The sequence below is a fragment of the Cervus canadensis genome, chromosome 31, assembly GCF_019320065.1.
Source record: "Cervus canadensis isolate Bull #8, Minnesota chromosome 31, ASM1932006v1, whole genome shotgun sequence".
NCBI lineage: Eukaryota > Metazoa > Chordata > Mammalia > Artiodactyla > Cervidae > Cervus > Cervus canadensis.
Genome location: NC_057416.1, coordinates 31232066 through 31244065, shown reverse-complemented (window position 1 = coordinate 31244065; position 12000 = coordinate 31232066). Strand labels below are relative to the sequence as shown.

Here is a 12000-nt window from a genome sequence, read left to right as displayed (position 1 = left end):
ACTGGGGAGAAAGTAAATTCTGCATAGAATATTAGATTGATCTTCAATATTAAACTTTGACTTTTAATGGAGCTTGGTGTTTTCTTCCCCTCAGCTGCTGAACATTTTATCTTCATGTTGTCATTTGCATTTAAGTTCTGCTGTGAATTTTCTTCTTTCCTTTTTTTATTTTTTTAAGCTGTGGAAGGTTGTAATTCTTTTTTTTTTTTAATTTTTTTATTGTTGGCTGTGCTGGGGCTTCGATGCTGCGCAGCTTTTCACTAGTTGCAGAGAGCGGGGGCTATTCTCTACTTGCGGCGCGCAGGCTTCCTGTTGCAGTGGCTTCTCTTGTTGCGGGCCCGGGCTCTAGGGCACGTGGACTCAGTAGCTGCGGCTCCCAGGCCCTAGAGCACAGGCTCAGTAGTTGTGGCACATGGGCTTACTTGCCCCGAAACATGTGGGATCTTCCTGGATCGGGGATCAAACCCGTGTCTCCTGCACTGGCAGGTGGATTCTCTACCACTGAGCCATCAGGGAAGTCCAGTCATTATTCTTTATATCGAGAAAAAGTTCAGTTTCTTCCTCAGGCAGACATATGTAATTAGATCGTAAATGACTTTCGTGACCTTACTTTAGAGGTGGGCGGTCTAAAGCTTTGACCTTGGTTTCAATTTGGTTGCCACCTATAGCTGATAAGCATATTTTGTCTCCTTAAATGACCATTTTGCTCCTTGTGAAAATAGCTTCTGTGGTTGAAAAGTCAGAAAAGAAACCTGGTCTCCCTTCAGAAACCTATTGCATCATCATCATCATCATCTCAGTTGGTGTTAACTACTCATGGAGAATTCTCAGGCTTTTTCTTAGTTAATTTAGGCGCTGCATAGACTGTGGCACTGCTGCTTTTCTGTGGTTTGAGGACTCGTATTTGCATTTATACAAGATCTCTGTGCTATTTTCCAAATCCAGAGATGCTCACTTCTTATCCCTTAGAACATAAGCAGAATACTCTTTCATTGTTTAGGGTTTTTTTTTCCATTGTTGGGGTTTTGTTGGGTTTTTTTTTTTTTTGGCTGTGCCACATGTCATGCATGATCTTAGCTCCCTGACCAGGGATCCAACCCATGTCCCCTGCAGGGGAAGCATGGAGTCCTAGCCACTGGACCACCAGGGAATTCCCATTTTTAGTATTTTTATTTTATCTAAATTTTATTTATTTATTTTTATTTTTGGCTGAGCTGGGTCTTCATTGCTGCACGTGGCTTTCTCTAGTTGTCGTGAGCGGGGGCTCCTCTGTAGTTACAGTGTGTGGACTTCTCATTGCAGCGGCTTCTCTTGTGGAGCATGGGCTCCAGGCATGCAGGCTTCCGTAGTTTTGCAGCTCGCGGGGTCTAGAGCACAGGCTCAGTAGTTGTGGCACACGGGCTTAGTTGCTTAGCAGCATATGGGATCTTCCCTGAACCAAAGGATCAAACCAGTGTCCCCATGCATTGCAAAGCAGATCCTTAACCACTGGGCCACCAGAGAAGTCCAGTGTTGTTTTTAAACATAGAGTTTATATGTTCTTTGGGTAGCTTTCAGAATAATTTGAAGGAGTCACCACATTGCCTTATCTTTACAAGATAATAGATCAAATATCATTTGCCCTTGATGGAACAATTATATGTTGTCATCCTCAAAACAAGTAAAGATTTTTGTTTGTTTGTTTGTCTTATGCAGTTCTAGTTTCATTTTCCTCTTTCCTGGTAGGTACTTGAATATTGACAACTAACCTGAAATACAGGTCTCTGGAATACTCAGGTGTCTGTGAGGGTGGGATGGATGCCTGTTGTTTTAGTGAACGTTTCCATCAGTGTGTAGGGAAGAGTAAAGGACACCTTCATTGTGTGACTTCTGTGCTAGAAATTAATTAAGCACAGCTCAGAAACAATACGTTATCGTCAAACTGCCTGCTCCTGCCCCTGAAAAAGGAACGGGATCCTTCTTTGTTTGGGCTTTGAACAAAGGTGAGGAGAGCTGTTTCCCCATAGACGAGACTAAGGAAACCAGGAAGTATACAGGTGAACACTTTATGGAGGTAGCTTCTGCAAGGTGATTATCATCTAGGGAGGACTATTCAGGTGGTCCAAGCGCTGAGAAGATAGAGAACAGCTGTGCTGAAAGGGTTCTTCCTGCTTTGGGTCACAGAGTGAACCATTCTGGGGTCCATTCCTGACTTAGTATTTTCTCACACTGTGGCCTTAAATGTCAGTTTTATCCTTTCCAAAATGGGGTCGCAGAGTTGGATACGACTGAGCAACTGAACTGAAATGATGTGAGTTTTATTGCAAAGACTCTTACTGTTTAAAAACCTTGTTAGCCATTTAATATTAACAGACTTGAAAATATTTTCAATTAGTTTTCCATGACTAATTATTTCTAAAGGATACTAGCCCCTTGATAGTCAAATTAATGATTCATTGTTCACATTTTTGTGTTTTTCCTCCTTTTTTCTCTTTGGTTGTTAATAATATAACAATAGTACAACCAGCAGCCAGCCCTGTTAAGCATTTTAAAGGTAGAATTAATTTATTTGTTAATGCAAAATACATAATACTGAATAAATTTTGAACCATTACTTCCTAATGTCAACTGAGAAGACAGTCGTTTTTATACATTCCCGCCATTCCTTCATCTCTTCACTTATTATTACCTACGTGTGTTTATCATCTGTTTTAGTTTGACTATATAATTTTTTAAAACCTAATCCCTCTTTATTTGTATAGTTCAGGGTCTTTCATGAATCCTAGTTTCAACTTACCAGCCTTTACAATTTAATCTACAATTTTTTGTGTACTCCCAAGTGTTTTAATAGTTTTTAATGATTTGTAATTACAAGACCAAAAGTAATGGATGAGAAAAGCAGGGAATTTGGTCAGATCTTAATTATTTAAATGTCAAGGCATTCTCGAATGAGTTTTTATTTGCTTGTTTAAATTATCTTTTAGGCTCAGTAGAAAAGAAGCAGCAGAGAAGATCAATTAGAACTCGTTCTGAATCAGAGAAATCCACTGAGGTTGTGCCAAAGAAGAAGATCAAAAAGGAGCAGGTTGGCTTCCTACCTGTAGAGAGTTAGAACCTTGTATTTGTCAATGTTGTGGCTTATATTGGTACCTTAAAAGGAGAGACCTCCCCAACACTGGATTTCCCTTCTGGACTACGTCATGCTTCTGCCCTGATGAATTCCAGTACCCAGTTCTAAGACAGCATCCCTGTGATTCTGCTTCAAGCATTTTCACAGAACACAGTCAGGCTTCAGGAGATGGGAAACCACTGGTCCAAGACTTTTAAAAATTCCTCTTGTTTATTTTGAATTTTCTGTTATGAGCAAAATGATTTCATGTTTTCATGATTTTTATTTGGAACCATCTCTGAGTTCTGCCCCCCCCCTTTTTTTTTTAATTTTTGACCTAAGCTGCTAATATGTGTTAATTTTATTTTTTAAACGAATCAAATTAATTTAACTGTAAGAGTTTTATTTAAGAAACATAACCATAGATGATCTGGTTTTTCTGCTGGTATCACAGATTTTTTTGGAATGTTGTTTTCCCAGTAGAATGGCACTCACCTGTTATTGGGTTATCAGATACACACTGTTTTAAGTTAAAAAAGGGAGGGGCATGTTGACTGAAGGGTATTCAACCAGTGTAATCAAAGTAGTAATAGGCATACTAAGTTACATTTTCAAAGAAGGTTTTAGAAACCATTACTCCTTTAACTTAAGCTCACAGTCAGAATTTTTCTTCATTGTTTGAAGTAAAAAGATACCAATTTTTACAGACCGGACAGCTGCTATTAAACAAAAAGAATTGTGAATAGTATTAGTTCCAATAAGCTTTCTATTTTTAAAATCCCTCAAATACATTTAGAAGAATGTGGAGTTTTCTACTTAAATGATTTCTTTCAGAATTTTAAACTTCCAAACTTGAGGTGATTTTGTGGGTGCGTCATGGTATCAGCAAGCATGTAAAACAATTTTCTCAGAAATAGTTTAACACAAATTTAAATAGTATACTAATTTGATGTTCTTTTATCATCATTAGCTTTCATACTTAGGAAATTATATTCCAATAAATCTTTCTAAGTTCTTGCAGGTCTGCAGTATTCCTTACCAAAATGAGGTTGAGAATTGGCCAGCTGGTTCCCCAGTTCAGTCTGTGACCAGCCAAACTAAAATTAATAAGGAGAATGAGTACCAAAAAATGGGACAGATTGTTAATGCCACTGTGTTTAGTTAGTAGCAGAACAATACCAGTGATTATTTAGAAGATTTTATATTTGTATCACCAATTGTATCTTGTAAAAGCTCTTCTGTTGTATGCTTTTTTCTACCTGTTGTAAAAAATAAAAAATAAAATAAAATTTTAAAAAAGCTTAGAATAATCCTTAAATATTTACAGACTGTGTTGCAACATGCATATTTCACCACATCTCAAAGAAAACTAAAATTCAGTTTGTGACTTAAGCAGGAACTCCTCCAAAGAGCATCCTTCCTTCAATTCCAACGGTTCAGCCCTCCAGTTACCATGCGTTTTACATATCCATTGGCAGAGTAACTTCTGATCTCTCTGTCCTAATGTAGGATCAAGACACTGTTCATAAGACACTCAAGAAAGCGCTTTTGCAATATCGCAAACTTAAGTTTGTACTAGCAGCAAAAGTATTGAGCTTCCAGCTGCATGGAGCCCCATAGCACTCTCTACAGAGAGGGTCCTGATCCCCAGCAACTTAGATGTCAGTGCAGGCGCGGAGGGTCTTTAAAGTGGTGTGAGTTGCATTAACCTGAGTATCATAGTAAGTAAAAAATTTACCCTAAACATCTTTGGGGCGGGCGGAGTTTACAGCAACCCTGGGGCTGCTTGTGCAAACAACCCCTCTCCTGCCTCCCAGATGCGGAGAAAAGCGTCTGGGTTGTCTTCAGGCACCGAGGAAGCAGTGGGAGAGGGCTGCCTGAGCGCACGTGGCTGAGTGTTGTCCCTTGGCGCCCAGCACAGGCAGCTCGGACTGAAACCCTCCCTGACCCTGAGACAGCTTTACCCAGAGAACGGGACCACGTCCAGATTTCAGATGCATTCGTTGCTCATCGTTACTTAGATTGATGGCCATATTATTTTTCCCCCCTCTGTTAATTTGGCAGAAGAAAAAAAAATTCCCCACTCATGCTATATTTTTCTGTCCAAAACAGGTTGAAACAGTTCCTCAGGCTACAGTGAAGACTGGATTACAAAAAGGTGAGTTGTTTATAATGTTGCTCTGCATTTTCCTCAATTAAAACCAATTTTAAAGACTTCTTCGTACTTCATGTATTTTTGTGTGTCTCTGTAAATCATTGTTGTCGCTCTTCAGTCGATGATTCGTGTGAAGCTGAAGCATTCCCCTGTGTCTGTGTGTGTGTGCGTGCGCGCGCGCCTGCCTGCGTGTGTGTCTCTTAGAGTTGATCTTACTCTGTGCCTCCATGTGAAAAGTCTTATTCGTTTTGGTAAATTGGAGAACACCACGTAGGCTTAATACCTGTTTCCAACTTTTCTCCTTAAGATTCTGGGGTTTCACTGGTTTATAAACTAGGGATGTGACGAATCCACTTTTTTTGGTATTCGACCGAATACCGAATAGTAGCTCTGTCAATAGTTGGCAAACCTGGACTATGACAAATCAGACGAGACCACCTGATTGAAAAAAAAAAAAAAAAATCTTGCCACGTTTATTTTTACAGTGCTGTAAAATCTTTTTTTTTGTAAATTAAAATGATTCATAGCCTACTTATGGCCATTATTTGCTGATCTTATGCAGAATCTATTTGAGATATGCACAAAGTTTAAGAAACCTTAAACTTAAGTCTGTACTTTCTGTGTGCAATTTGACTGCAGTACAAACTCCATAGCATTGATTCGTGCGTTTTTGGTGAGATCAGACTGTATTTAATGCCTGTAGTTTACTCTGGGCAAATTGCATTATTAAAAAAAAAAAACACCAGCCTCTCTGCATTCTCGGGGAGAAGTCTGCAGCGATGGTCTCCGTGGAGATCCTCAGCAGAACTGAACAGCCTCTCGGAGGGAACACTGCTTGGCGGAGCTCCAAGAAAAGACATCGCGATCGCTGCGAGATTAGGAGGCCTGATTGCGTTGTGTTTCCACCATTCCACAGGGTCGGCGGACCGGGGCGTGCAGGGCTCTGTCAGATTCAGTGACAGCTCCGTCTCCGCAGCGATTGAGGAAACTGTGGACTGAGATTCCTGTACAATTTCATCCCAGAAACTCCAGACTTGTAGTCTCCATGCAAGATTTCTTTGTCGGCGGCTCGATAAAACAGTTTCTTTGTTTTCGATTTTGATTTTGCCAATCATCACTATTGGCGTTTTCCTGCCTGGTTTCTTCTTCAAGACTCTGAACAATTGCTTTAACATTCAGATGATTTTTTTTTTCTTTTGGTCTGAGCTGGATGGGTACAGCTTAAATCATGGGTCCAGCCTAAAAAAACCATCGTTTAACTTACACTGATCAATTTCAACATGGACTGTTTTTGGGGGTTTTTTTGTTTTTTGTTTTTTTCGGTTTTGCCTTTTTAAATAAAGCATCATTAATGCACATCGCAGGGTTTTGCCAAACAGCCCAAACTGTATACATTACAATCATTAAAAGCTCTTATTTTTTTTAACATTAGTGCCGTTATCATGGAGAACAGCGTGGTGGCTGCCTGTGGGCAGTCTGTCCTTTTTCTAGCATTTTCAGAAACTCATCGGAAATGGCGGTACCTGTGTTTCCCTCCGAAAGCCTCTCAGTACAGCACTCCTGTTCCTCTGTTAAAACTCCTTGTTAATCCAGTGATCTTTTAGGCCAAGGAAATATGTTGTGGTGGTGTTCTGAGTCCATACACCAACAATGAAGGAGATAGATTTGTGTACTTGTGTTTTTTTTTTTTAATCAGCGTTATCACGGGCAGGCACCCTCACTTTATAGATGTAAGGAAACCCTCAGTTGAAAACCTTGTAGGACGGGATGTGATGACGAGGTTCCGGTTAACCTGAGCAGTCACGAGGCCCACATCTTCCACCACAGACCGTGGCCACACACCAAGTACTGCTCCCTGCCCAGCCTTTGTGGATCTTCACGGCCCTCGGGAGACCTGTTCCTCCTGGGTCTCTTCGGGACTGCACACCTCCACCATAGCTGGCTGGGCTGATCTAAGATGTCTGTCTGTTGTATGGAAATTCTGGGGGAAAAAAAAATTCCCAAACACAAACTGTGGGTTGAAATATTAAGCGTCTCCTTGGTTCCTTTGGTATCCACCGTGGCTGATCCACACGTTCCATCGTGGCTGTTTCTGTATAGCCTATACTGCATTAGCCTGAGAGATTGTTGCTTTGTAACTTTTTGCACTATTGTTTTGGCCGGATTTGTATTACACACAGTTTTAAAAAAAAAAAAAAATTCCACACTACTCTCTGCCTTTTTTTTTTTTTTTTTTCCTTCATACTTATTCCTTCCCGCACCAATTCCACACAGAGGCCTCTCATCCAGCTGTTCGTGATTCGGCTGCGCTTGAACATTGATTGTCTGTTTACAGCCCTCAGCACTGTGTCGCCTAGATGGCATGACGTATGTCGCGGTGCTGCAGCACTTGTAATGGTCACAGTACCTGCCCTTCACCGAGGAAGTCTCAGACGAACATTTGTGAACATCCAGGATTTATCTGGGGGAGGGGGGGCAATAATCATCTGAAATGCAAAATTCGGGGGAAAATGGCACTATCCGTGTACGAATCGAATACAAATCAAAGATTTGTCACATCCCTAATAAAAAACAAGAAGGAGGTGTCTCTGCAACCGTATTTGTAAGCTGCACAGTGTGTTGGGTTTTATGTCTTCCTTCCCCCGCCCCGCCCCCCCAAATTGAACGGCTATTTGCATTGCTCCATATCGATCCGCTGTCCTGCAGTTCTCACCGAATTGGTGTTTAGGTCGGAACTTGGGCTCTGTGCTCGAAAATAGCTTTAGTGCAGGAGCTCGGAATTAAATGTTTTCAGAGAGCAGAAGCGGTTGTAAATTACATCACTCACCATCAGGAAGGTCAGAAGCTTACGAAGTTTTGACTCCTGACTTCAGTGTTACAAAGAGAGCTATGCTTTTTTTTTTTTTCTCACACTACAGATGAATTTGGGGAAAGAAAATACTCTCCCACAAGAAAAAATTAAAACAACAAATGTTAAGCACTATTTTAGGATTAATTTCAGTGTGTTGTATTAAGGTGCCAGCGAGATTTCAGATTCCTGTAAACCTCTAAAGAAAAGGAGCCGCGCCTCAACCGACGTAGAAATGGCTGGTTCCACATACAGAGACACGTCTGACTCCGATTCCAGAGGGCTGAGTGACCTGCAGGTAAGTATGTCCCAGAGCCTGGGCGCAGTGCGGTCTTGCTTTGCCAAACAAGTAACCAAGTAATGCTTTGCCTGGCTCTTTTTTTTTTTTCTTTTGGCCAGAATGGGGAATTGGGGAAAAAAAAATAACTGGTAGTAAAGGAAACATTTTGGTTATTTTGTAACTTAGGAGTCTCTTAACTTTGCTGATAGGCCTCCAACCTCAGGGATCTAAGGCCTGATGATCTGAGGTGGAGCTGATGTAGTAATAATAGAAATCAAACGCACAACAAATGTAATGCACTTGATCATCCTGAAGCCACCCCCTGCACCCCCAGTCTGTGGAAAAGTTGTCTTCCATGAAACCAGTCCCTGGTGCCAAGAAGGTTGGGGGCTGTGGTTTTACAGACCAGAAGCGAAGTTTGTTGTTGTTGTTGTTGTTGTTTTCATTTTAACAGTTTCTCTCGAAACACCACACATCTGGTATCCAGGGGTTTAGAAAGAAAGAAGAGATTGTGGGAAGGTTTATTTGAGCAAGGCTTACTAGGATTTTCACAGCACCTAATTTTGAGGAGATTTTTGTTTTTCTTAAAAGCCTGTTCTGTTTTCCATGCAGGCAGGCTTTGGAAAGCAAGTCGACAGCCCTTCAGCTGCTGCAGAGGCAGACGTTTCTGATGTGCAGTCCGTGGATTCAAGTCTGTCACGAAGAGGCACTGGAATGAGCAAGAAGGACACTGTGTGTCAGGTAGGCAAGGGACCTGTCCTGCAGCTTGAAACAATGACCGTGACGTCCTGCCAGTAAAATGCTTCCGTCCTGTCAGAGAGGGTAGTATATTTCTTCTTCTTCTTCTTTTTTTTTTTTTAAATTGTATTCCTTTATTTGGCTGCACTGGGTCTTCCTTGCAATATGTGGGATCTAGTTCCCTAATCAGGGATCGAACCCAGACCCCCTGCATGGGGAGCAAGGAGTCTTAGCCCCTGGACCACCAGGGAAGTCCCAGAGAGGGTAGTATCTTTCTGAATTGCAGTGTGACTTTAAAGCTACAGACCTCAAAGCCACTTCTGACTCTTTTCTTCCCTTTCGGAGTTGGAATACTTAATATTCACATGAAACTGTGGGTCCTCACTGGGATGTTGTTGTTTAGTTGCTGAGTCGTGTCTGACTCTTTCGCCACCTCGTAGGCTGTAGCCCACCAGGCTCCCCTGTCCATGGAATTCTCCAGGCAAGAATACTGGAGTGGGTTGCCATTTCCTTCTCCAGGGGTCTTCCCAACCCGGGGGTCAAACTGGAGTTTTCCTTCATTGGCAAGTGGATTCTTTACCACTGAGCCACCTTGGAAGCCCCCTTCACTGTGATACTGTCTTATTAATTGGAAGTAAAGGACAGATGGCTGCCTTCAAAAACATTCTCTTAAATTTAAGTTGCTATAACCATTTTTAAGGTTTATTTACCCTTTTTGAAAAATACTGCTTTGCACTGTGAAGCAAAGTTGAAGTCTGCAGATTCCAAAAAAGGAATCATCAAAGATCAAGTGTAACTTTTAAAGTTTGTACATATTGGGTGCAGGGAAGAGTTTTCTAGTTCAATGGTTCTCAAAGTGAGGGCCAAGGACCAGGCACACTGTCAGGATACTTACTGGAAATTCTCAGGCCCAACCCAGACCCACTAATCAGAAACCGTGGACCCAGCAAGCTTGTCTTCACAGGCCCTCTAGTGGTCCTGATGCCTGGGACAGTTTGAGAACCGCTGGTTTTTTTTGCCTTGTTACAGATCTGTGAAAGCTCTGGCGACTCTCTGATTCCCTGTGAGGGAGAGTGCTGCAAACACTTCCACCTGGAGTGCCTGGGCTTGTCATCACCCCCCGATGGAAAGTTCATCTGTGTTGAGTGTAAAACTGGTGAGCATCCCTATTCTGGTAGATACGGGGCGGCGGGTGGGGGTATGGAGAGCCTCTGTCTCCTCTGACGGTGCACTCCCTTACGCATTTATGGAGCTCGAATCTCCTCTTCCATAGCTGTTCCAGTGATTAAGATTATTCAGTGATTAGGCTTCCTAAGACCAAAAAGAAAAAAAACAAACCAGTTAGCCATATTATTGTCAGATTTCTTTCTTGACCATCAGTTCAGTTCAGTTCACTCGCTCAGTTGTGTCCGACTCTTTGCAACCCCATGAATCGCAGCACGCCAGGCCTCCCTGTCCATCACCAACTCCCGGAGTGTACTCAAACTCATGTCCATCAAGTCAGTGATGCCATCCAGCCATCTCATCCTCTGTCATCCCCTTCTCCTCCTGCCCCCAATCCCTCCCAGCATCAAGGTCTTTCCCAATGAGTCAACTCTTCACATGAGGTGGCCAAAGTACTGGAGTTTCAGCTTCAACATCAGTCCTTCCAATGAACACCCAGGACTGATCTCATTTAGGATGCACTGGTTGGATCTCCTTGCAGTCCAAGGGACTCTCAAGAGTCTTCTCCAACACCACAGTTCAAAAGCATCAATTCTTCAGCGCTCAGCTTTCTTCATAGTCCAACTCTCACATCCATACATGACCACTGGAAACACCATAGCCTTGACTAGACAGACCCTTGTTGGCAAAGTAATGTCTCTGCTTTTTAATATGCTATCCAGGTTGGTCATAACTTTCCTTCCAAGGAGTAAGCATCTTTTAATTTCATGGCTGCAGTCACCATCTGCAGTGATTTTGGAGCCCCCCCAAAATAGTCTTAACACTTTCCCCATCTATTTCCCATGAAGTGATAGAACCAGATGCCATGATCTTAGTTTTGTGAATGTTGAGCTTTAAGCCAACTTTTTCACTCTCCTCTTTCACTTTCATCAAGAGGCTTTTTAGTTCCTCTTCACTTTCTGCCATAAGGGTGGTGTCATCTGCATATCTGAGGTTATTGATATCCTTGACCGTAAAACCTATCAGATCATTGAGATGCATTTGTGTTTTGTCTAAAGAGCTGTAGAAAGTTTGTAGAGTGAGTTATTTTTCAGCTGGGTTTGTGATTTTTGTGCTCAATAGGTTGGTTTAAAATCCCTTGGCTTTCATACACCAGAATATGTGTCCATCACAAACTGTAACCATGGGCAGCTGTATTTTTAGTGGAAAGATGGAGGAGCTGGAAATTGGTTTGGTGGGGAGTCACCATTTATTTCTTATACCCCGTATGTAGACTTCCACCAGTCAAAATAATGTATAGAGAAAGAAATATGTAAGTTTTTATTTCTTCCGTGTCATAGCCTCGATTCTAGGTAAAGTCATGGAAAGCAGGATGTTACCAATAATGTAAATGAGAAATCACCTGGTTGTGAGATGGCCTGGTAGTGCTTCTAGGAACCTGTTTGTATGTTCTTGTGGGTTTTATTTCAGTTTTGCTGGGAGGAACTAGGAGCCAGTTGGATGTCAAGTATTTATGATATGCTGACTTTACCTTTGATACTTTATTATTTTCCTACTCTTTTCCTCCCTTTATTTGGATTCTCATAGATATTTATTTTACACTTTTTTACTTGTATGCCTCCAAAAATCTTTTGTATATTCCAAATTCCATTAGAACAGTATTTTTGTTTTTAACCAAACACTTTGTAAATGCCAGCTGCTCTTAATACTCAGCATTTTATCTTCTT

General features: G+C 41.6%; 1 protein-coding gene across 6 annotated transcripts in view; it reads left to right on the top strand.

Moving 5' to 3' along the window:
• The window catches only part of NSD3 (nuclear receptor binding SET domain protein 3), a 99092-nt gene that overhangs the window by 57146 nt on the left and 29946 nt on the right, over positions 1 to 12000 (top strand). For 5 of the 6 annotated variants that reach the window (XM_043453962.1, XM_043453963.1, XM_043453966.1 and 2 more), the window contains 5 exons: positions 2964 to 3064; positions 5201 to 5246; positions 8259 to 8389; positions 8984 to 9112; positions 10139 to 10265. In XM_043453962.1, the coding sequence (XP_043309897.1) occupies positions 2964 to 3064; positions 5201 to 5246; positions 8259 to 8389; positions 8984 to 9112; positions 10139 to 10265 (534 nt within the window). Of the gene's footprint in view, positions 1 to 2963; positions 3065 to 5200; positions 5247 to 6159; positions 7453 to 8258; positions 8390 to 8983; positions 9113 to 10138; positions 10266 to 12000 lie in introns of those variants that run through there. The other variant, XM_043453967.1, reaches the window with a different exon arrangement.